This window comes from Sus scrofa, chromosome 4 (assembly GCF_000003025.6).
Source record: "Sus scrofa isolate TJ Tabasco breed Duroc chromosome 4, Sscrofa11.1, whole genome shotgun sequence".
In the NCBI taxonomy this organism is placed as follows: Eukaryota; Metazoa; Chordata; class Mammalia; order Artiodactyla; family Suidae; genus Sus; species Sus scrofa.
The window spans coordinates 101851078-101876673 of NC_010446.5; the positions used below are offsets into that span (position 1 = coordinate 101851078).

The 25596-nt window shown below is 40.7% G+C and overlaps 1 protein-coding gene across 1 annotated transcript in view; it reads left to right on the forward strand.

Moving 5' to 3' along the window:
• The window catches only part of WARS2 (tryptophanyl tRNA synthetase 2, mitochondrial), a 93647-nt gene that overhangs the window by 63493 nt on the left and 4558 nt on the right, over positions 1-25596 (forward strand). Inside the window, 2 exon segments of the mRNA NM_001315752.1 lie at positions 6922-7002; positions 11804-11889. Of these exon segments, the coding sequence (NP_001302681.1) occupies positions 6922-7002; positions 11804-11889 (167 nt within the window).

Below are 25596 nucleotides of genomic sequence, written 5' to 3' on the forward strand. Positions count from 1 at the left end.
ATGCAAAAGTTGCCTGGGCTAGGGATGGAATCTGAGCCACAGCAGTGACAACATCAAGCCACCAATGAACCCCTGTCTGGTTTTTTTTTTTTTTTTCTTTCATTGCTTGTGCTATGGTGTCATACAGGCTTGCAAATCATTGCTTAACACAGATCTTAAAATTTTAACCTTTTTTTTTTTTTTCTGAGCATGTTATAGTTTTGGCTGTTACATTAAGGTCTCTGATCTATCTTGAGTTAATTTTTATGTATGGTGAGTGGTAGGGATCCAACATCATTCTTTTGCATGTAGATGTATGCCTGTAGATATTCAGTTGTCCTAGCACCATTTGTTGAAAAGACTGTCCTTTCCCCCATTGAATTATCTTAGTATCTTTGTTGAAAACCTACTGACCATTGATGGATGGATTTATTTCTGGCCTCTCATTTCTTTTCCATTGATCTATATAGTCTATCCTTCTACCACTACTACATTTTCTAAATTATTGTAGTACTGCACTGATTGATTTTTGGGTGTTAAACAAAGCTTGAATTTCTGGAATAAATCCCACTTGATTATTCTGTGTAATTCTTTCTTTATGTTGCTGGATTTGGTTTGCTAGTATTTTGTTGAGGGTTTTTACATCTGTATTCATGTTATTGATCTGTAATTTTGGGGGTTTTGTTTGTTTTCATTATCATGTCTGTGCCTGGTTTTAGTTTCAGTGTAATACAGGCCTCCTTGAGTGAGTAAGGAGGGTGCCCTCCTCTTTTATTACCAATTGTGAATAATTAGTATTAATTTTTTAAATGTTTGTTGGAATTCACTAGTGAAATCCGCCCTCCACCCACCCCACCCCCCACCACCTAGGGTTCATTTTTGTTTTTGATGTGTTTGCTTAGCAGCTTTTCTGCATCAATTCTGTAAAGTCTGTCTTCCCGGTCATGTGAAGCCACCACAGTCTCTGCTGGGTTAGCTTAGTGCTCAGGTAATTATTGAGCAGAAATGTCTAAATGTTTTGGTCCTGCATTTTCAATCCTTTGCTGAAGGAGTTACACAGGGCCTCCAGATGAGCCAGAGGTAAGAGATTAGGGTCTTCTTAGGTCTTTTATGGACGTGTACACAGCCCTGCACATACCGGTGCCTTCTGGATGGCCAGGAATATGTCAGGTCTTTTCAAAGCACCCTATAAACATATAATTTCCCAGCCTTTTTCCTTAAGTTTTTTAGCTAGCCTGTATTATTAAATCATTGCTGATGATTATTTTTGAAAAATGTCCTAGGGATAGTAGGGCTTTTCCCACTGAGTGAACTCCAAGTCAGGTCGAATAACAGCCTTTGGCTAACTTTCCGGAGTTTTATATAAGTTGACTCTGACAGTTTTTGCTTATGTTCGCATTGGTTTTACGGAGGAACAGATTTTCACAGATTGTTACTCTGCTATTCCAGAAGGCCCTCCACCTTATTTTAAACCAGAGAAGTTTTAATTGATTTTATTCAAGGCCAAATGTAGTGAGGTTTACAAGCCTCTTACCTATTTCCATAAACTGAACACATTCATATACAAGTTATATGGGTAACTTGCAGTGCTCTTTATACTCCTTTCCAATCACTAACTAGCCCTTCCCCGAGATAACCTGTGTGTAAACCTAATACAATTAGAATTATTTATCATATCCTTTTACGTCTGGCTTCTTTTATTCAATGTTGTTGAATGTAATTCAATTTCCCTCACTGCTGTAGTATTCTGTTGAATGAATATACCATAATTTTTACATTCTACGTAGGTGGACATTTGGATTTCTTGCAATATGGAGCTGTTATGGTATATTCTTGCACATATATTTTTGTGAACATATGTAAACATCTCTGTTAGGTATATACCTAGAAATGGAATACCTGGGTTATATGTTTATATGAATGTTGAGTATTTTTGGATACAGTCAGTTTTCAAAGTCTGTAGGCCAATTTGCATTCCCACATTACTGTATAAGAGTTCTGTTTACTCGATATCCTTGTCATACTTGGTAGTATTTTGGCTTTTTTATTTTAATAATTTTAGTGAGTGTGTAGTGGTATCACATTATTATTTTAATTTGCATTTAATGCATTTGGCCAGTTTTCATAAGGTTACCTGCTTTTCTCATCAATTTGTTGGTGTCCTTTATATAATCTGTAAAGCAGTATATTCTGTATAGGTTTGAAAATACCTCCTTCCACTCTGACTTGCCTCCCCACCCCCCCTTTTCTTTTTTTTTTTTTTTTTGGCGTTTTATGGCCACACCGTGACATATGGAAGTCCCCAGGCTAGGAATCAAATTGGAGCTGCAGCTGCTGGCCTACGCCACACCACAGCAATGTGGGATTCCCAACTCATTGAGCAAGGCCAGGCATCAAACCTGCATCCTCATGGATACTAGTCGGATTTGTTTCCACTGCACAGCAACAGGAACTCTGCCTTTTTCCTCTTCTAATGGTGGTGTTTGATAAAGAGAAGTTTTTAATTTTAATATAGCCTAATTTATCAAGGTTTTTGCTTTATGTTTAGAATTTTTTAGATTCTATATAAAATCCTTACTGACCAAGGATATTAAAGATGCATGCAAACAACTGATTTAATTTTTTCCTACGAGTTTTTATTTTTTTATTTTTATTTATTTATTTTTTGCTTTTTAGGGCTGCACCTGTGTCATATGGAAGTTCCCAGGCTAGGGGTTGAATTGAAGCTGCAGCTGCTGGCCTATTCCACAGCCACAGCAACGTGGGATCGGAGGTGTGTGTGCGACCTACACCACAGCTCACGGGAATGCCAGATCCTTAGGCCACTGAGCAAGGCCAGAGGTCAAACCCACATCCTCATGGATACTAGTTGGGTTCATTACCGCTGAGCCACAATGAGAACTCCATTTTCCACGAGTTTTTAAAAGACCTATTTTGGCAGAACATTTTAGTCTACCCTGAATACCCGTTTCCCGTGAGTGTATTTTACAAATGATTGTCCTCTTTCATTTTACCAAAACACCCACAAAACATCAAACCTATGTAGCTCTATCCCAAGGTATCTTTTGTTCCTTCCTATCAAACTCAGCAATTCCATTGAGAATATTTCTTACCCCTTTTGTTTCTAGTCTCTCTGTGTTCTGTTTTTCAGAGATAACAGAGCCCACTAGAGTTGGAGTTCTCTTACTTTCTGCTCTCTACTTCTGTCCCACAAGCTAGATCCTCATCTATGTTTTTTCTCCTCCTGTTGTTTCAGTGGAAGATGTTTCACCGAAAATAGGTCTGTCCCACCTTAAAAAACAAAACAAAATTTTTATTCTCTAACTCCTACTAGTTGTCTTCATTTCTGTCCTTCTTAAAAAAGGAATGTCTTTACATGTGTGGTAAAATTGCATTGAATTCCCACTGCGATAAAATGTGTTAAGAATCTGACTGCAAGAGTTCCAGTTGTGGCTCAGCAGTAACAAACCTGACTAGGATCCATGAGGGAGGGGGTTCAATTCCTGGCCTCACTCAGTGAGTTAAGAATCCAGCATTGCCAGGAGCTGTGGTGTGGTTCGCAGACGCAGATGGGATCTTGTGTTGCTTGGCTGTGGCGTGGGCCGGCAGCTGTGGCTCCAATTCGACCCCTAGCCTGGGAATTTCCATGTGCTGCAGCTGCAGCCTTGAAAGGAAAAAAAAAAGAAAAAGAAAAAAAAAAAGAATCTGACTGCAGTGGCTCAGGTCACAGTCCTCAGGCAGGTGCAGTGGGTTAAAAGATCTGGCATTGCAGCAGTCACAGTGTAGATCACAGCTGCATCTCAGATTCAGTCCCTGGCTCGGGAACTTCCACATGCTGCCAGTTCAGCCATTTAAAAAAAAAAAAAAATTGCTTTTAACTAAATATACCCACACAATGAGTACATGTAGAACTGGTGGACTTTAAACAGGGTAGATGAATTGTATCAAATTCAGTTTCCTGATGATGATACTGCACTGCATTATTGTTGTGATGATGTCACCATTGGGGGAAACTGGGTGAAGGGTATACTACATCTCTCAGTATTATTTCTTACAACTATGTGCAAATCTATTATGATTATCTCAATAAAAAAGCTTAAAAAGCCTTTCTAAAAGTTATTTATATCATAATAGCTACCACTTATTGAGTGCTTACTGTGTGCTAGGTACCATACTAAAAACACTGTCCAGTAGATACTATTGTTAATCTCATTTTATAAATGATGAAACTGAGGCACAGAGGGGTTAAGTCACTTACACAGGGTTACCCAGCTAATAAGTGGCAAAACTAGCATTCAGATCCAGCAGTCTAACTCCAGAGAGAGAGAGCTCTTATCCACTCTGCTATACTTCTTGCACGTGTCTTCATATTGTTCCTTCAACTCACACTTCACTCCACCCCTCAATAATTCAGCTTTCATCCTAATCACTCCCCTGAAGCTGTTTTCACCTAGATTACCAACAAGCCCGTTGCTAAGTCTAATGGATTCCTTTTAGTCTCAACCATTCTTTATGCAGCCTTTGCTGTGTTCATGCATTCCTCAAATATTTATGGAGCACCCACAGTGTGCCAGACTCTTGTTTTACAGAGTGAACAAGATAGGCAAAACTGCTCCAACTAAAGGATACACACGTCTTTACTTGCTACGCTCAGAAGGTCAGAAATCCTAAGTCACAGTGGACTTGTTTGTGAATGGTCCACAGAGCACCTTATTGTTCTATGCTTTTGTTTTTCTGGGGCTAAAACAGATTAAATTGTAATTTTGTTTGTGGTTTTACAACATAAGTTAGAATGTGCTCTATTTAATACCATTTTCACTTTTCTTCAGATAGAAATGGGAACCTTTCCAAACAGTTGCCATGACTATGAATAAATTAAGAGAGCCAAATCCCAAAGTATACTACCCTTCTTAGGCAATTATTAATGATAAATTGTGAAAATTAATTGCCTTGGACCTTTTACTTACTCTTTTCTGTGAAATGATAATTGAATTACTTTTATGCCGCATTATTTGGAAACACCAAAAAGATTTCTGCGGGATCGTAAATGTTTCATTCCATATATCCGAATAAAAAGTTACTCCATGGAAAATGCTTGACATCATGGAGACATGGTAGCTGTTTGCATATCACCAAATCTGAGCACTTGAACCCAAGTTGAAGGAAAGGAGGCATCATGTCTCTTTCCACATGTGCATGGTTATTTCCTATGTTTTTATTCCTTTCTCCAATTCAGTAAAGATGAAAGAAAAAAAAATTCTCTCCTACTTCTTCATGTCAAAAAAACAACTCTTGTTTTATTAGTTCTAAAAGGAATGTGTTTTGCTTGGTGATTGGAAGCAACTCTAATCCTCTTGCTTCCATCCAAGGTTACTGTTTCTGTGTGATAGCTGTTTGTTTACAGCAGCAGTTAGCAATTTGCATGGACAGTGCTGTCAAAGACACTGCCCTCAGTGAAACCCAAATGCCTCTTGGAAGAAAGATGACAGATTTAGCCCAGCAACTTGCAAAGTGTTAAAAATGATTCCTTGTCAAACATGTGAAAAACAACTCTTCCCTCTCCATGACTTAAGGAAAAAAATAAGAAACTATCTTATGCCAGATGGCGATTCCTTGCTAGTAAAATAAGCCTGGGCTGATTCAGCTTCATTCCTTTACGTTCCTTTTGCAAAACCCACAAAGAACACATTTGGGGCCACTTTTCAGAGCTGGCAACAGTTTCTTCTTTTTAAGGAAATCAGATGGGCACACACACACACAAAAGGCCACAATGGATGAGGGCTTGGAATCCCCGGGGTCCAGAAACAGGATGCATAGGCCTTAAATTCTAGGTCACCGTCAGAACCTGGCCTCAACCCAAGAAGCCTCCCAGTTGTTGCCAGATTTGGTTACTTGATTAAATTTGGTTAAAACAAAAACAAATTGGAAAGATGTTATAATTTCTTGTCAACTAGATCTCTTCTTTAAAAAGAAGAAAAAAGAAGGAAGATACAGAAACTATAAAAAATACCCTTTTGGATGATAAAGTGATTCCTAAATTTCAAATTACTCTGGGTCTAAAGGATTCAGTCTTTATTTTTTTTTTTTTTTTTTTTTTGTCTTTTTAGGGTGTCACCCCCGGCATGTGGAGGTTCCCAGGCTTGGGGTCAAATCGGAGCTGTAGCCGCTGGCCTGCGCCAGAGCCACAGCAACATCAGATCTGAACCACATCTGCGACCTACACCACAGCTCACAGCAATGCCGGATCCTTAACCCACTGAGCGAGGCCAGGGATTGAACCCTCAACCTCATGGTTCCTAGTCAGATTAGTTTCTGCTGCACCACAATGGGAACTCCTCAACCTTTAAGTCCAGTACCTTTCTCTGCCATTTCCATGTAAGACATTACAGCTGCTTTCATAGATTCAGAATTTGTTTAGAGAACTCTTAAACCAGTATGATTGTGTGCATGTGCGCGCGCGGTGTGTGTGTGTGTGTGTGTGTGTGTGTGTGTGTGTGTCTTAATTACTTTGGCTTTTTTTAATTGACATATAGTCGACTTACAATATTATATTAGTCTCAGGTCTGCAACATAGTGATTCAGTATTTTTGTGGATTATGCACCATACAAAGCTATTATAAAATATTGATTCCCTGTGCTAAAATAGATGCCTCAGGACATAATGAAGCCCTCTCACTAAAGACGTTGAGGCAGAGTCTGGTCAGCTGCTTGCTAGGGATGTTGTGAAGAGTATTTAAACACTAGACTAGTAATTGTATTGGTTAGTTTGGAAGCTGTCTTCACCTGAAATTCTGTACATTATGAATTAGCCCCCTTCACCTGTCATTTTTTTAAATTACCCTGATTTGGTGTATTTAAGATAATACCTATTATTGGTTTGGTTTGCCTTATATGCAAGAAAATATTGACTGCCTTTTTTAATGTTCTGTTTTATTTCTGTAGGTGTCTGAACACACGCAATTAAGTTGGATCCTTACCTGCATGATCAGACTGCCCCGATTACAACATTTACACCAGTGGAAGGTAAATGCCAGTGATCTGATAATAAACAGAAAGAAGTTAAGTCCCCATTGAAGCTGTTTTCCCCCACTCTGTTTATTTTTGTGTTAGGCTCTGGAAATCCTGAGTGTCCTGGCCTTCCTGCTCCACCACGCACTGGTAACTAGCTCAACCAGCATCTTTAACCTCGCAGCCTCAGGGTATGAAACAAAAAGAAAAAGGTTTTCCAAGATTCCTTCCAACTGAAAACTGGATAAAAATATCCAGTTTATTAATTATTTGATTTTGTCTGTGTATGGTTGGTTCAGAGTGGACTTTAGATAGACTTGGCAATGACCTTGAACATACCACATTCTGATTAACAGTCACCATTTCTGGATTATTGAACTCTGAAGTGGCCTCCACCAGAATTAACCAGCAGTAAGGCAAGAATGTTTTCATTGTGGGGAGAAGAGACAACATATTTTATTTATTTAACATTTAAACAAGTTGAGTCGCAGCAACAGTTCAAACCCACAGAAAAATTAAGCCTTCTTTTTCTAAGTTCAACTGAGAAATATACATTGGATGATTCGTAGTACTTTACTTCCATGTATTTTTGCAATTGGATGACCTGAGGGTAGGTAGCCTTCCACTACTGTTAACACTGATTTCAGTATCAGCTTCTTTCCAGCATATTTTCAGGTCCATTGATTTCCTCAAAAGCTGGTTCAGAAGGCTTTGCTTCTGCTGCAGAGAGAAACAGACAGAGCTTTAAAGTGGCAGTGCCTAAACGAGAGGTATTGATGATGCTGCAGAATCATTACCTGACAGGAGTTTAGAAACAAAATTTTCTTTTTCTTTTTAGGGCCGAACCTGCCGTACATGGAGATTCCCAGGCTAGGGTCAAATCAGAGCTACAGCTGCCGGTCTACACCACAGCCACAGCAACGCAGGATCTGAGCTGCATTTGCAACCTACACCACAGCTGACTGCAACTCCAGATCCGTAACCTACTGAGCGAGGCCAAGGATTGAACCCACAACCTCACGGTTCCTAGTCAGATTCGTTCCCACTGCGCCACAACGGGAACTCTGTGAAACAAAATTTTATAATGTTCTCTACCATATTTTGGGTTGGGGCAAGACTTTCTCGTCTTATTATAATGCTGTAACACTAAGTTCCATGCTGAAATCCTTTTATAAGAACTGATTTAATGGGAAATGCTCTCCGTTTAAAGTAGTGTCTAAGGACCTCCTGATAACACATTCTGAAGAATTTTTCCCAATAGTCTGTAATCTCTTATTTGTGGGGAAAATATGAATTTCAAAGCCAGCCTTATCCTAGAGCAGATACTGTTGCCTTCTGCAGTCAATTCCTTAATTAGAATTAAACACTGGTGGGAGTTCCCGTCGTGGCGCAGTGGTTAACGAATCTGACTAGGAACCATGAGGTTGCGGGTTCGGTCCCTGCCCTTGCTCAGTGGGTTAACGATCCGGCGTTGCCGTGAGCTGTGGTGTAGGTTGCAGACGCGGCTCAGATCCCGAGTTGCTGTGGCTCTGGCGTAGGCTGGTGGCTACAGCTCCAATTCGACCCCTAGCCTGGGAACCTCCATATGCCGCGGAGTGGCCCAAGAAATGGCAAAAAGACAAAAAAAAAAAAAAAAAAAAAAAAGAATTAAACACTGGTGATGCCTTCTGCTAGTTTCCCATCACAGTAATGCTGAAGGTACCAAGATGGATGGACACAGCCTCTTTCATGAGGCTTGTAGTCTGTCTGGAAACAGACAGTTAAACAATCAAAGTGTGAAAAGTTTTAGGAAGGAGAATTTCCAGTTCTATGGGAGAATCTAAGAACCTAACTGTCTTGATTGGGGCAGCAAGGGACAAAACAGTGGGGTCAAAGGGTGGGGCTGGGGCTGCTGAGGTCAGGGTTATTTGGAGGATTGATGAGATGCACAGATAGGAGGCATCTGGGGCACATAATAGACACCCCATAAATATTGGTACCCTCTACATCTCCTCCCTTTTAAGATCCAGTATTCTAATATTAAAAGAGTATAACTCTAATGCAGTAGCAATTTTTAAAAATTGGGTTCTTTTCCAATTTGCTCATTTCCAAATTAAACTTCTATTACAATTACCCAATGATCATTGCAAACTGGCCTTTATCATGGACACTGTAATCAGTAGACATACTGAAGGAATTGTATGTTCAAATATTCAAATTTCCTGCGAAAGACCTGTGGCATTAGAAGTGCTGTAAGCCAGAAACTATTTGAAGTAACCAGAAAAGCTTGTACCTAAATTATGGAACATTAAGATGGTTAAAGAGAGAAGCTGTCCTTTTCAGACACAGCTTCAAACGGTGTGTCTGCATTTTGGGGTGGGGGAGCCCGAGTTGTGAGCACATGAGCTTGGTCCTTGGAATTGAGCACGTTTGTTATTTAGTTCATTCAGAAATCACTATGGCGTTCCCATTGTGGCTCAGTGGAAACGAATCTGACTAGTATCCATGAGAACAAAGGTTCGATCCCTGGCCTCCCTCAGCGGGTTAAGGATCCAGCCATGCAGTGAGCTGTGGTGTAGGTTGCAGACACGGCTCGGATCCTGCATTGCTGTGGCTGTGGTGGAGGCCAGTGGCTACAGCTCTGATTCGACCCCTATCATGGGAACCTCCATATGTCTCCCTCAGTTATGGCCCTAAAGAGGAAAAAGAAAGAAAAGAAATCGCTACATTTCAGGAGTTTACACTGGCCAAGTGGGTTAAGAATCCAACTGCACGGGCTTGAATCACTGGAGGCGAGGGTTCGATCCCCCGCCCGATCCCCAGCCCCTCACAGTGGGTTAAAGGATCTGGCATAGGTCTCGGCTGCAGCTAGGTTTCAGTCCTTGGCCCAGAAACTGCCATATGCTGCAGGTGTGGTGATCAAAAAGAAAAAGAAAGAAAAAAAAAATCACTAGATTTCAGGGAAATGATTCATGTTAACTAAACAAAAACTTATCTACGCACCAAAATATCCATTAATCACTTTACAAGGTATGATAATACCTAGGCCTTGCAGCAATTACCAGTGAGCTGCACACAGTAGTCCCTACTAATAAGTAGCTCTCCTCAGAAAGCCAAAGCCCCTGCAGCAAGGGAGTTTGTATCACTAGGGCTCTTATTCAGCAGGGGCAGACGAGTAGTTCATAGTCGGCACCTGCTGCTCCCAAGTTGTTAAGTGTTTCTAATATCACCTCCAGTGTTGCCATCAGCTTCCCTGTATTTTGGTCTCTACAACATGTGCTATTTGTTGGAATCACTTTACTCTCACTGCTTTACCACCTAAAGATTAAAACTTGGGATTTATTAGATGAAAATTTCTCTTAGTTTCATTGTTTTTAATGCCATGATGGGGGGTATTTTAATGTGATTTCGAGGGAACATTACAATTTTGTCAATAGCACAGTGTGAGACTTTCTGGTTTTTGTTGTTTTGTTTTTTTCCGCAAACAGTACGATGTTTGTTTGATGTTAACTAATGCTAATTTATAGAAATTTAATTTCATGGTATTTTTCTGACCTTCCCTGTGAAATATGGAATTTATCTGATTTGAAACCTAGACTACTTTATGCCCTGCCTTTAATAAAATGAAAAAGAAGTAGTGGCTGTGCAGGATCTTCTCAAGGGGCGGTGGGGAGATGGATTCACCTTATTCCTGCCTAAGCCTGGAGCATGAAGACAAGCCAGCCAGAAGATGGCCAGAGACACTAAAGGAAGTCATTGTCAAGGTGGCTTCAGATCACCCTTTGCTTGCTCTAAAGATTTCTTTCATTTTTTATATAAATTTTATTGAAGTATAGTTGACTTAAAGTTGTATTAGTTTCAAGTGTACCGCAGAGTAAATCAGTTAAACATGTATATATACATATATGCATGTATACACATTGGTGTACACACACACACACTCCTTTTCAGATTCTTTCCCCATATAAGTTATTACATAGTATTGAGTAAATTTCCCTGTGCTATATAGTAGGTCCTTGTTGCTTATCTATTTTACATATAGTGGTGTGTCTGTGACGTCCCAACCCCTGAATTTATCCCTCCCCAATCACATTTCCCCTTTGGTAACCACAAATTTGGCTTCAAAATCTTTGAGTCTGTTTTTCTTTTGTAAGTTCTTTTGTATAATTTTTATTAGATTCACATATTAGTGATCTCATATTTGTCTTTCTCTGACTTCCCTTAACTATGATAATTTCTAGGTCCCTCCATGTTGCTGCAGATGGCATTATTTCATTCTTTTTTATGGCTGAGTAATATTTCATTGTATTATGTACCACATCTTCTTTGCCTAGTCCTCTCTTGGTGGGAATTTAGGTTGCTTCCATGTCTTGGCTATTGTAAATAGTGCTGTGATGAACATTGGAGTCCATGTATCTCTTTGAATCATTGCTTTCTCTAGGTATGTGCCCAGGAGTGGGATTGCTGGGTCATATGGTAGTTGTATATTTAGTTTTTTAAAGAACTTGCATACTCTTCTCCATAGTGGTTGCACAATTTACATTCCCCCCAACAGGAAGATCCCCTTTTCTCTAGCATTTATTGTTTGTAGACTTTTTGATGGTGGCCATCTGACTGGTATGTGGTGATATCTCACTGCAGTTTTGATTTGCATTTATCTAATAATTCGTGATGCTGAGCATCTTTTCATGTGCCTTTTTGGCCATCTGTCTGTCTTCTTTGGATAAACATCTGTTTAGATCTTCTGACCATTTTATAATTTGGTTGTTTGTTTTAATTTAACATTGTAATTAAGTTGATGTTGGATTTGTGTCCCTCCTGTCTTTCACCCCCACAGGCAAAGACTGATAAGGAGAAGCAGGATGGAACCATGGGGCTGCTCACGTACCCAGTGCTCCAGGCAGCTGACATTCTGCTGTACAAGTAAGAGGCAGAGTTTGCCCCCGGTCCTAGACATAGTCATGCTGACATGTTTCACGTATCTCAAAAAGATTCGGGGAGTTCCCTGGTGACCCAGCAGGTTAAGGATCCAGTGTTGTCACTGCTGTGGCATGGGTTCAATCCCAGATCTGGGAACTTCTGCATGATGCAGGTGCAGCCAAAAAAAAAAAAAAAAAAAAAAAAAAAAAAAAAGATTTGGTTCATGGGGAAGGGTGGGTGCAGAAAAGATCAGACACGTGAATCGATTTACTTCTGTTCCCCTGCAGTAGTACTAAATTGTACAAGTATGTTTCAATGTGAAACTAATAAAAATATTAAGAAGTAGCACTTAAATAGCATTTTTATGTGTTGGAAACAATTATAAATGCTTTACATATATTAGCCCACTTAATCCTCACAACCATCATTTAAAATTTGCACCATTATCATCCCCAGTTTACAAATACGGAAACTAAGGCACGGAGTAGTCAGTAAGTTGCCCAAGGCCATGTGTTAGGAAGGCTTGGATCCAGGATTTGAATCCAATAAGTTTAGGTACAGAGTCTTTGCTCTTAACCACTGTGGAATATATCCTTCCCTAGTAATAATTATACTTCAAGAGTTTTAAATGTTGATTTCTCATATGATATAGACTCTCAAGCAATGCTGTTTAATAGAACTTGCAATGTTAGCTTTCATTTAATTTTTCTTTAAATTTAAATAGTTGCCTGTGGCTAGTGGCTACTCTATTGAACCTGCAGGTTGAGAGCAAGTTTTTTGAAATGATGGTGCCCTCACTTTTCTTCGACCCATGATCTATAAGTCAGCTACTGCTGCCACTTACAAGTCTCAAAACTGTACAAGCAGAGGATGCCAGCACCCTCTTCAGGGCTGGCAGGGCTTCTGACTCCATTCCTCTCCCAGTACTTCCCTGCTAGCCCCACGTCACCTCTCTCGGCCCTGCATTTGGCCTTCTAGAGATAAAGCCTCCCAGTCAGCATGCACTCACAACCAAGCCTTGCTACTGTGAAAGTTTCTGAGGAAAAAGAGAAGCCATATGAGTCTTTTTTACTACCCCTTTCTCCTAAAGCTTTGACCCCCATAAAGGTGATTCTTCTGTGGGAAAACTTGAACTCTTTGAATATAAATGTGATAATAGCGTGGAGATGAAAGTATATATACATCGCAGCATGGCCCCAGAGCCTTTGTGATGGAAACAGCCAGAATAGCTGCTTAGCTTTACATGTAAGGAATATCGGAGTTCACTGGTGGCCCAGCAGGTAAAGGGTCCAGCCTTGTTACTGCTGTGAGTGCTGCTGTGGTATGGGTTCAATCCCTGGCCAGGAAACTTCCACATGCTGAGAGTTGTGGGGGCGGGGGGGTGGGGAAAGGGAATGTCTATTAGTACATGCAGGCTATCTTCAATTCTGATTAATCTGATTAAAACTTTTATGTTAGGGAGTTCCTGTCGTGGTGCAGCAGTTAACAAATCCAACTAGGAACCATGAGGTTGTGGGTTGGATCCCTCACCTTGCTCAGTGGGTTAAGGATCCGTCGTTGCCATGAGCTGTGGTGTAGGTTGCCATGAGTTGTGGTGTAGGTTGCCATGAGCTTGGTGTAGGTTGCAAACACTACACCATTGCTCAGATCCCGCATTGCTGTGGCTGTGGTATAGGCCGGTGGATACAGCTCCAATTAGTCCCCTAGCCTGGGAACCTCCATATGCCGCTGGAGCGGCCCTAGAAATGGCAAAAAAACAAAAGCAAACAAACAAAAAAACCCTTTTATGTTAGGATTAAATGTCTGTTTAATGTATTAACTTGAATGCTAGACTCCTGATGGCATTTACTATTTATAAGTAACTTTTAACTTATCCTGGGAAATCTAGAAAACTCTTCTGCAGAAGCAGCAAATGAACGTCTAATAAGGGGCTAATAATATATTTCTCAGTGAAATACCATATATACTTAGAAAGGTTCTAAGAACCTTGCTTTTGTCGCCTGTAAAGATGAGAAAAATCTTTATTAAAACATTAAAATGAGTTCCCGTCGTGGCCCAGTGGTTAACAAATCCAACTAGGAAGCATGAGGTTGCGGGTTCGATCCCTGGCTTTGCTCAGAGGGTTAAGGATCCAGTGTTGCAAGTGAGCTGTGGTGTAGGTTGCAGACACGGCTTGGATCCTACATTGCTGTGGCTCTGGCGTAGGCTGGCGGCTACAACTCCGATTAGACCCCTAGCCTAGGAACCTCCATATACCGCAGGAGCAGCCCTTAGAAAAGGCAAAAAGCCAAAAAAAAAAGATTAAAATGAAATATGTCACTTAGCTATGACTGATGACAAAGTCTTTGGTGATTACAATCTTATGTCTAATTTCATTTTCAAGGGCTACTTCTTCATAGAAACAAAAGCTGAGATTTTTCAACACCAGAATTTGGAAGCACACAAGCACAGCAGGTAGTTCAAAAGCTATAATGGGAGAGTCTGGGCTCTGGGTTCAGGGCTGTGAAAAAGAGTAAACTTGAAGAATGATTGCCCTCATTGTGATACCATGGGGCACAGAGTGGGAGGGAACTTCAGAGGCCCTCTTCTTCAACTCCCTTGCTTTACAAATGCAGCCCAGGGAGGCGGTTAAGCAAGCAGTCTGCGCAAAGCCACGCAGCCAGACAGTGAGCAGTGCAGCCTCTTGAGGCCAGTGCTCGCCTTCCTCAAGGAGCTAGTTGTTGTATTAGGAAGCAAGATCATCACATGAGCAGCCAGAGCAGAACAAGATCATGTAGACCAAATGATGATGAATGGATGTTTATCAGTTGCCCAAAATACATTTGGCAGAATGATAAAAGTCCTACAGTTTCTTTCATCTATGAAGTGGGTTAATGGGACATAGCTCAGGGGGTTGGTTACTAAACAAATTATGTATGAACTGATATCACCTAACATGTACTCAATACAAGCATTTTAAGAATACAAGCAACATTTTTAAAGGCTGACATTAGGAAAAAAAAGAAAAAAAAAAAAAAAAAAGCTGCTTAAGATCCCCAAATCAAAAATTAAAAAAAAAAAAAAAATCCTGGCGGCTTAGCAGGTTAAAGATCCAGTGTGGCTCAGATCGCTGCTATGGCATGGGTTTGATCCCTGGCCCCAGAACTTCCACATGCCTTAGGTGTAAACCAAAATTTTAAAAGATCCACAAATCTGTCATATAGTCTGCCTTTTTTCAAGCCATGCCTGATGTTGAGGATGTTTTCCTTTCTTACACAAAACAATAATTATTTCAATGGGGCAAACAAACACTGAGAGCCTTCTGATAGCTTCCTTTCTGTTTCGCTCTGCTCAGCATCAGCAGGCTCACAGTTAGGTCTTCCAAGGATAAGCAGTTCTTTTCCAGCCTTAGTTATCCACAGCCCACTCCCAGTAGAAAAAAAACAAAAAAAAAAACAAAAAAACCCGTAATATAAATATTCCTTCTTTAACTCTTTTTTTTTTTTTTTTTTTTTTTTTTGGTCTTTTTGCCATTTCTAGGGCCGCTCCTGAGGCATATGGAGGTTCCCAGGCTAGGGGTCGAATTGGAGCTGTAGCCACCGGCCTACGCCAGAGCCACAGCAACGCGAGATCCGAGCCGCGTCTGCAACCTACACCACAGCTCACGGCAACGCCAGATCCTTAACCCACTGAGCAAGGGCAGGGACCGAACCCGCAACCTCATGGTTCCTAGTCGGATTCGTTAACCACTGCGCCACGACGGGAACTCCTATTTTGTCTATTTGTTAAAACAAGAAAGTAGTTTTTCTATAAAACTAAATAATTATCTATATTCAAGATGATTATCTCCTATCTTAGCCTGGAAACTGTCTACCTGTAATGCCATGATTAGATCATGGATGTGGAACTGGTACCTGTGTGCTCCTTCTCTTAAGAGAAACAGCCCTACACATTTCCCTCCTGTCTGGTCTCATCTTGCCTCCTGCCACACATGCTCCATCTCTATGGACTCTGTTCCTTTGGGCTGTTTTCTCCTGCCATCTTCCTTCAGACTATTCCCAGGGGTGCCGTTGCCACACCACACATACCTCTCATTTCCCGGGCATGTGTCATTGGACCACTGCAAAGCATGCAGACAAGTACAATAACATCAGCTTTGTTTACTCCAGCACTTATTCTGCTCACATACATTTCTCATCTGTCTTATTATGCTTCCTTCCAAGTTTAGAAATTCCTAATTGCTTGATAATAAGCAGCAGAGACAGGACTCAAATCTAGGTCTGCTCAAGCACTTACAGGCATTTTCTGTTTGGTTTTAGTTCAGATATTTCTGGGTTTTGAAAAATGTCCCTCCAGAATGTCTGTGAATATATGCATTATAAATAAGTCAACAAAAATAGATAGATACAAAAGCCATTCATATTTTCTCTCACCAGCAAATCTACACGTGGCCTTTTCATAAAATGTTGATGTACAGGACAATTCCAGGTTTCATGTTTGCTTTTGTCAAAATCAGCATTAGGGAGTTCCCATTGTGGCTCAGCAGGTTAAGATCCCGACACAGTATCCGTGAGGATACAGGTTCGATTCCTGGCCTCGCTCAGTGGGTTAAGGGTCAGACATTGCCACAAGCTGTGGTGTAGTTCGCAGATTCGGCTTGGATCTGGTGTTACTGTGGCTGTGGTGTCGGACAGCAGCTGCAGCTTCGATTCAGCCCCTAGCCTGGAAAATTCCAGATGCCACAGGTACAGCCCCAAAAAGAAAAGAAAAAAATTAGCTTTAGAATGAATGGTACGTGGTGGGCTAGAGAACAAATGTAAAGGAAGGGAACGGAAGAGGAGCCTTCCAGATAAGTGTTTGAAAGGTTTATGTAGTTGTTTTGGCAGACATTGGTAAGGAACCCAGGAATGGAGGCCTGAGATCATCTTAAGCTTGAGAGTATTATAAAATAGCAGGTATTTGAAGAGAGTCAAAAATACTCAAAAACAACAAGTATTTGTAATTTTTATTTTATGTCTGCATTATTATTCTGAATGTCTAAGTTCAAATAGCTGGATATATATTAAATATTTCTCTCTCTCTCTCTCTCTCTCTCTCTCTCTCTCTATATATATATATATATATATATATATATATATATGTACACACACACGTATACCTATATACTTTTTATTAAAATACAGCAAATACTTGTTGTTTCTGTAATGCCGCTAATCCCGAAAAAGGCACGATGCATAGACTTGAGGAAAAGGGAAGAAGGCTTTCACATGTAATGAGCATTATTTGCTAGGTGCCATACCGGTTGCTACACACACATTATCTATTCAAATTCTCACAACAGCTCTGGAAAGCAGTTAAATGGTATTATTCCCATTTTACAGATAAAGAAATGAAGTTTTAGAGAGGTACACTAAAGAGTGTACCTCTCTAAAACTTTAAAGACTCTCTAAAGTTTTAGAGAGTCTGCTGAAATAAAGATGAGAGTGATCACCTGGGCTAATCCATTTCTCTTTCTCAAGAATCTGAACAGAGACGTATGGGAAGAGGATAAGAAGATTGTGAAAGCGAAAGCTGAAATGACATAGGAAAAAAGGGAAACAGAGGCCTTCAGGAACTATGAGTAAGGAGAATCAAAACCAACCAAAAACGAAGAGTGTAGAGAGAAAGAGATTGGTTGGAAACTTCAGACCTGGTAATTCCAGAGAGGAGCCTGGCCACTGTAAAGTCTGAGAATCAGACCATGGCCATCAAGGACAGTTGAGATAATCTGTTCCTAAAATTGCTTTGGAGACTTCCAGTTTTTGAATTACATTCTTCCTCTGTGAGACCAGTCTGTCCTGAATTTTTATGAGATCCTGAAAGTTGCTGGCCAAACCTCATTTCAGTACTCTGCCGATGTCCACATACTTACCACCCACAATAGCCAAAGCAATAATTTCTCTTTCACTTTTGAGCTTTTGGACAAGTGCCTCCACTAAACCAGAACTCTACTGGAAAGCATTCTGAGAAGTGTAGCTTACAGGCTGCTAGCCCCTGCAAATCAAGAAATGGCGTGGAAGGCAGAGAATGGTGCTGAGATATGAACAGACAGTCCAGCACACTCTCCTCAAAGCAGGAGGAAGCTATTTGTGCACTTTTAAGGACAGAGTGAAATGATTCAATTTATGCTTTTAAAAGAGAATGGATGAAAATACAGAGAATGAGTTGTAGGGGGACAAGAGCCTCTGGGGAAGTCTATTAAGAGACTCTTTCACTAGTCTCTTTAGACTATAACGAAGTGAAGAGAATAGACACATTTCAGAGATTTTAGGATGTAAAATGGATAAGACTTCCTAATGGATTGGATGTGAATGAGAAAGCACTGTCAGAGATAACCCCAGGTTTCTGACTTAGGCAGCCGGGTTGATGGTATGGCCATTCACTGAGATAGAGGATATTGTACGAGGACAGTCAGAAGAATTTATCGCTTCAACTGGTGTTCTCTCTCCCCTTGGAAGCTTTAACTCCCTAGAAAATAAGTCTTGTATCTCTCTCATGGTACTGGTACATCTGAGGTCCTCAATAAATCATTGCTAAATTTGGGAGTCATTACAGTATATCCAACAAGCAACCAGCAGTGGTGAATTAATCCTTTACAAAAGGAAAAACAGCACCAAACTCTTATCCCAGCCAGACTGGTTCAAGACAGAGGCACTGAAAATGCATAAACACAGCCAAAGTAGGAAAAAAAAAAAAAAAGAGAGAGAGAGAGAGAGAACAAATCTCTATGAGCAGATATATGGAGGCAATGATTATTCATCTGGACACTAATTCTGTCGGAGGGGTGGTATGGATCCCAAGGAAACGTAGATGCAGCAAGGAGCTCGACAAAAGAAAAATGGTTTAGTTACCAAAGAAGAAGATCAGACGCATTATTATGTGACAGAAGTTATAACAATCAAAATTATGAAAGGCTTTTGTTTTATGTTGTGTCTAAGAAAGTACAGTCAGGATAACAAAAAAAAAAAGAAAGAAAGAAAGAAAATGGGGAAAAAGAGAAGACATATAATATGGATATCATTATGGAGGGTATAAATTTTAAAAGAACAGCACTAAATTATTTGAAGTGAAAGGAAGACTATGAGGAGAGAGGTTGAAAATGTGAGGCGAATAAGCCCCATAAGTGAGCAGAATCAAAGACAGGCTGAATTAATGTAAAGTGTAAACTCAATGGATAAGAAGTAAGGGCCAAGATAAATTATAGGAGGTGAAAGGAGCAGCAGGAGCAGAGGGAGGAAAGACTAGAAACAAACAAACTGAAATCAGATGAAAAAGCCAAGTGGAGCAATAGGTCCAGGTGAAAAAAATTAAAATTTTTGTAATCCTTTTTTGAAAAAAGCAAAACCTCACAGAATTGTAAGAAAAGAGGCAGGGATCCGACATGAGGCAGAGACGCATGCAGAGTCATTATGAAAACTAAATGTGTTTTCTGTTTAGTTTGGTTGCTTTGTAAATCTGGAACCATTTTGACATGTGGAAATATTCATTTTGATGTGCTTAAAGTGTATTGATTATGGTAATTGTTTTTTCTGTGTTAGTTGCAGTCCACTGTGATTTCCTATGGGCTACTGTAATTGCTTTTCAACCTGCCCTGTTGGCTAGTTTGGTTTGGGGGCGTCAAAGTGACCTCTGCATGTCAGCCTCACTCTAATTGCAGGACAGGAATGCAAAGTCCAGTGAAAGACGAGAAATTTGGGAAGGTAGGGCATGTGCGTGTACACCTCAAACAGGGTTGTTGGACACTGGGGGAATCATGAAAAAGAACATTTTTGTTTTTGCCAGTCATTGAGCCAGTGACTTTCTGCTCCAGGCTGTGTAGGAGAGAGCACTGGACATGGCCTCACACTCATTGTGTGGGGTTTCCTAAACTCATTTACTGAATTTAAGAAGACAAGAAACCTCTTTCTGATCTTTTGTCATCGTCCCTGGATTTTGCCTTTCCCTTCATTATCCCATCCTTGTTTTCCTTAAAAGAATCCTCAGAGTTCCTATAACATACTGTTTTTGGTACCTAATCAGAATATATGAACTGTCAGTTTGAAATATGTTTTTTTTTATTTTTTTATTTTCCCACTGTACAGCAAGGGGGTCAGGTCATCCTTAGATGTATACATTGCAGTTACAGTTTTAAATATGTTTTCTACCCCAATCAGGATTGCTGCCCAGGTCTGTGGCGACTGTCTCTGGGATTTTACGTTTCTTTCTTTTTTTTTTTTTTTTTTTTTTTTTTTTTGGTCTTTTTAGTGCCGTACCCAAGGCATATGGAGGCTCCCAGGCTAGGGGTCCAATCAGAGCTGTAGCTGCCAGCCTACGCCAGAGCCACAGCAACGCGGGATCCAAGCCGCATCTGCAACCTACACCACAGCTCCGGGCAACGCCGGATCCTTCACCCACTGAGCGAGGCCGGGGATCCAACCCGAGTCCTCATGGATGCCAGTCGTGTTCGTTAACCGTTGAGCCACGACGGAAACTCCCTCTGGAATTTTGTGTTGATAGTTATATTTGCGGCGGGAGTCAGCTATCAAAAAGGAAAATGGTCCTGATTTGAAAAAAAAAAGTCACGGTGTACCCCACATCACATCAAGGTCCCTAGCGGTATCTTTTACCATTTTGTCCTTCATGGGTTCAGATGTTAATGAATATATACTCTGTTAACAGCCAGTGTTTATTAAGCTTTGTCAAGTACTCTACTTGGTTAACTCATTTAATCTTTGAAACAACAGTAGGAGGCAAGCACCATTGTGATCCTGATTTTAGAGAGGAAATGAGGACTTAGACACGGTAAGAAAGTTGGCTATGGTAACTCACAGTAGCTGGTGGAGCTGTGATTTCAACTCAGTCTAATCATGAGCTGATTTTATTATCATCTTTCTCTTGGTATAATAGTACTTTCTCTTTAGATTATTCATTTATTGAATAAATGTTTACTGAGCTCCTGCTACCTACCAGGCAACTCGATGAGGTGCTGGCAGTAGATTAAAAAGCAAGACAAGGGAGTTCCCGTTGAGGCGCGCAGTGGTTAACGAATCCGACTGGGAACCATGAGGTTTCGGGTTCGGTTCCTGGCCTTGCTCGGTGGGTTAAGGATCCGGCGTTTCTGTGAGCTGTGGTGTAGGTTGCAGACGCGGCTCGGATCTCGCGTTGCTGTGGCTCTGGCGTAGGCCGGCGGCTACAGCTCTGATTAGACCCCTAGCCTGGGAACCTCCATATGCCGCAGAAGCGGCCCAAAGAAATAGCAAAAAAAAAGACAAAAAATAAATAAATAAATAAAAATAAAAAGCAAGACAAGCCCTCAAAAAGCTTATTTGCTAGCAGGAAAGAGAACAATGTACAATTAAATGAACAAGCAAATGAAATAAAATAATTAGACTGGGATTAATACTATAAAGAAAATAAATAATATACTGTGAAAAAGAATTAGAGGGGGAAGCCAACTCTGTAGAGTGCAGTTAGGGAAGCTCAGACATGAAATAAAGGCAGCACCAGTAGGCAGGAATTAAGGGGGAACCTTCTAGTAGGGTAGAGGAGCAGTCTGTTCAATAGATCCAGCTCCCTGCCCTAAACATTTGAATTATAAACTTTCCAGGATACATCATCTGTCTTTGTAGGGTCTAGTAGCGGGAGAGTCAGTGGTCTCTCATGGGTTCATTTCAGTGTTCTAATATAGTTTAAGCATTCTGTATTCAAGAGGAAAAAAAATAAAAATCACTGATATTATTTCTTTTCCTTTTAACATATTGGTGCATTTCCTCCAAACCATTTTTCAAAGCTGACATCCTTGTTTGCACACTGTGTACCAGACACCAAACTGCGAGATTTACGTGCATTATTTTACTCACTCTTCAAGCAACCCCATGAATAAGAACTATTACTAGTCAGCATTGAAAGTGAAAAAACAGATTTAGGTTAAATAACTTGCCTAGGAAAATCCTGCTGGTAAGTGGCAGAGCAGGAATATGACCCCAGAACTGCCTGACACCAGAGAGCACCCCCCCCCCCAGCAACGCCCTGCCCCCGCCAGCAACCACTGTGGCCTCTCCTTTACATGAATACGCATTGTATGTATTTCCAAAAATTTTCTTCCCAAATCATTAAATATTTTGTTTTTAATGATTCTTTGTTTTCTGACTTTTGCTGTATAGATTGTATTTTCTTTGATCCATTCCAGTGATTCGAAGGTGTGCTTTCTGTTTTTAATTATAGTAGTGATCATCTTTAAGCAAGGACCACTTTATTTATTTATTTATTTATTTATTTATTTATTTATTTGTCTTTCTGCCATTTCCTGGGCCGCTCCCACGGCACATGGAGGTTCCCAGGCTAGGGGTCGAATCGGAGCTGTAGCCGCCAGCCTACACCAGAGCCACAGCACCTCGGGATCTGAGCCACGTCTGCAGCCTGCACCACAGCTCACGGCAACTCTGGATCCTTAACCCACTGAGTGAGGCCAGGGATCGAACCCGCAACCTCATGCTTCCTAGTTGGATTCGTTAACCACTGAGCCACGATGGGAACTGCAAGGACCACTTTAAATGAGTACAACCAGGCTATGTATTCAGAACTTGTCACAGCAGGAGATGGCCACCATCACTCGTCATGTCAGGCGTGTTCTGCAGATTCAAAGGCAGGCAGCAGAGTGGAGAGGCTTTAGAGAAAAGGAAGTTTTCAGGGAGATGCTGTTTAGAGGTTGTTGCCACAAGGAAGCTGGAGGCTAACTGACCAGAAGGAGGTGTTTTATATGATTGGTTTGGGAAGCATATTTGACTTCCTCTGGTTTGTCCTGAGTTGGACAAAGCCAGGACAAAGAACTGGGATGTTGGCAGTCACTGACCATGTCTTTACCCTGAGGGACCCATTCCCACAGAAACTGTGGTTTGGCTTCCTGGGATGGTTGCTCCAGAGGTTTGGGTCAGATTTTTTTTTTCTTTTTTTTTTTTTCTTTTTAGGGCCACAACCTTGGCATATGGAAGTTCCCAGGCTAGGGATCGAACCAAAGCTGCAGCTGCTGGCTTACACCACAGCAGCGCCCAGATCCAGATCTGAGCCGTGTCTGCGACCTACACCACAGCTCACAGCAACGCCAGATCCTTAACCCACTGATCGAGGCTGGAGATGGAACCCGCATCCTCATGGATACTAGTCGGGTTCTTAACCCACAGCAGGAACTTCCTGGGGTCAGATTTTTTTAGTCATATATTGTCTGGCCATTGTCCATTTGCAGGCCAGTTTCTCTCTTTTCAAAGCTATGTTTTAGAGTCTTTTATTAATCATTCCAAGCAAAAAAAAAAAAAAAGCATGTGGTAAGATGGTTATTAATCACACTTTTTGATTCTCAGTCTATACTCACACTTCCTTTTAAATTTATAAACTAACCTGGGATATTCAACAAATGTTGTTATTACAAATGGCTTAATCTTAGATTATAGCATTTTCTATTTCAAATTGTAACCATGACTTAGGCTTTATGTTTTTAGTCTTTAGCCAGTACAGTACTTCAGCATCTCCATTTCTGAATTTTTGTCTCTAGACATGATTCAGAATTTTTTCCAGGAGTTCCCATTGTGGCTCAGTGGTTAACGAACCCAACTAGTATCCATGAGGACGTGGGTTCAATCCCTGCCCTTGCTCAGTGGGTTAAGGGTCTGGCCGTGAACTGTGGTATAGGTCGAAGACGTGACTCGGATCCTGAGTTGTGGTGGCTGTGGTGTAGGCCAGCAGCTACATCTCCGTTTTGACCCCTAGCCTGGGAACCTCCATATGCTATGGATGGTGCAGCCCAAAAAAAAGAAAAAAAAAAAAAAGAATTTTTTCCAGTCCTGGAGTTCGCTGGTGACACAGCAGGTTATGGATCTGGTATTTTCACCACTGTGGCTTAGGTCACTGCTATGGCCTGGGTCGATTCCTGACCTGGGAACTTCCACATGCCATGGGTGTGGCCAAAAACAACAACAAAAATTTTTCCAGTCCTTTACTTGTCTGAGAATTGCTTTCTATTCAGCTTGCCTCATCTGTAAAATGGGAGTGCAACAATAATACATCAAAAGTGCTTAATAAAGTATTAAAAAAAAAAACGGAAAAGTGCTTAACAAAATGTACAGCATGTAGGAAGTGTTCAATAGCTATTAGTTATTTTATTATCATCATAATTATTATTATTATAGTTTACACATGAAAGTCAGCTTGGCTAGGTTTTGTTTGTTTGTTTGTTGGGTTTGGTTTTTTTGGGTTTTTTTTTTTTTTTTTTTTTTGTCTTTTGTCTTTTTAGGGCCACACCTGCAGCATATGGAAGTTCCCAGGCTAGGGGTTGAATCAGAGCTACAGCTGCCAGCCTACACCACAGCCACAGCAACATGGGATCTGAGCCTGGTCTACAACCTATATACCACAGCTCACGGCAACACCAGATCCTCAACCCACTGAGCAAGGCCAGGGATCGAACCCACAACCTCACAGTTCCTAGTCAGATTCGTTTCTGCTGCACCACGCCAGGAACTCCCTTGGCTAGGTTTTTAATACTTTTTTCTCACAACCCAATAAATATTGTTCCATTGTGGTATTATCAACCCGATTTCTCTTGTTTCCTGACTGTGGCTCATAGGAGTTTTTCTTTAACTTTACAATTTAAAATTTCTTCTGGATTGTGTTTTGGTGTGGGTCTCTAGGGTTTTTTTTTCCCCTGAAACTTGCAGAGTTCTTTCAGTATCATGCTCAGTTTTGTTTGCTTACTTGTTTGTTCTTAGTTCAGTAAAGTTTTGTTCTATTCTAGGTTTTTGCTTCTGTTCAGATGATCTTCATACCGTCCTTGGATCCCTGGTCCTGACGTGTGTCCTTAAATCAGAGGATGGTCGTTGACTTGTCATTCGCTTGTCACACCTCTCTTTTTCCTCTTGCTCTGAGTTCTTGAAGAGCTTCAAGTTTCCCATCCAGGTCACTGGTGTGACCTGTCCTTAGCATTCTGCTCCTGCTGTTCCTACGATAGTTTGGTTTTCTTTACTTCGTCATTTCACCTTCTCTTCATTTTACTGTTTTCTATCACTGTCTAGGTTTTTATCCCTTTGTGATATCTTATGCTCATGTCTTATAACAGCCATGTCTCTTTGAATCCTATTGAGGTTACCAAGCAATTTTCCTTAAAAAATAAAACGGAACTACCTTTTTCTTATAAAACTTCATTTTCAAATGTTTGACTTTCCTCAGAGTCTAGAGGGTAAAGTTCCCTTTCCTTTGGTCCATGATATTTTTCATAGGCCCTGTGTTGGGGTCTTTTACTTGTTTTTTTGATTGATTGATTTATGTGTTGGGTTTTTAAATTCATGTCAAAATAAAAAAACAGTGTTCAAATAGTATATGCTGATAGACAAAATCTATGGAAGGCCCTCAACTAGCATCCAAGTGGATCAAAGGATGGACACAGGGCCTTCCATCCTTTGATCCACTTGGATGCTAGTTGAATTCCTTGCTCAGAATTCACAGGAGGGCAGAGTAGTGCACTGTGCTTCTAGCCCAATTTCTTGTGTGGCTCAATTAGGTTAGTATTTCTGGCCTGCAGTAGATTTTCGCCTACTGCCTGCCTGGCTTTTTCATTCTTTGAGAAGATGCATCACATGAAAAAGAATAGTCACCAGGATACACTGTTACCAGGTCTCATCCTGCCTCAGCCTCTCACCTTCAGCATTTTTTAAAAATGGTTTT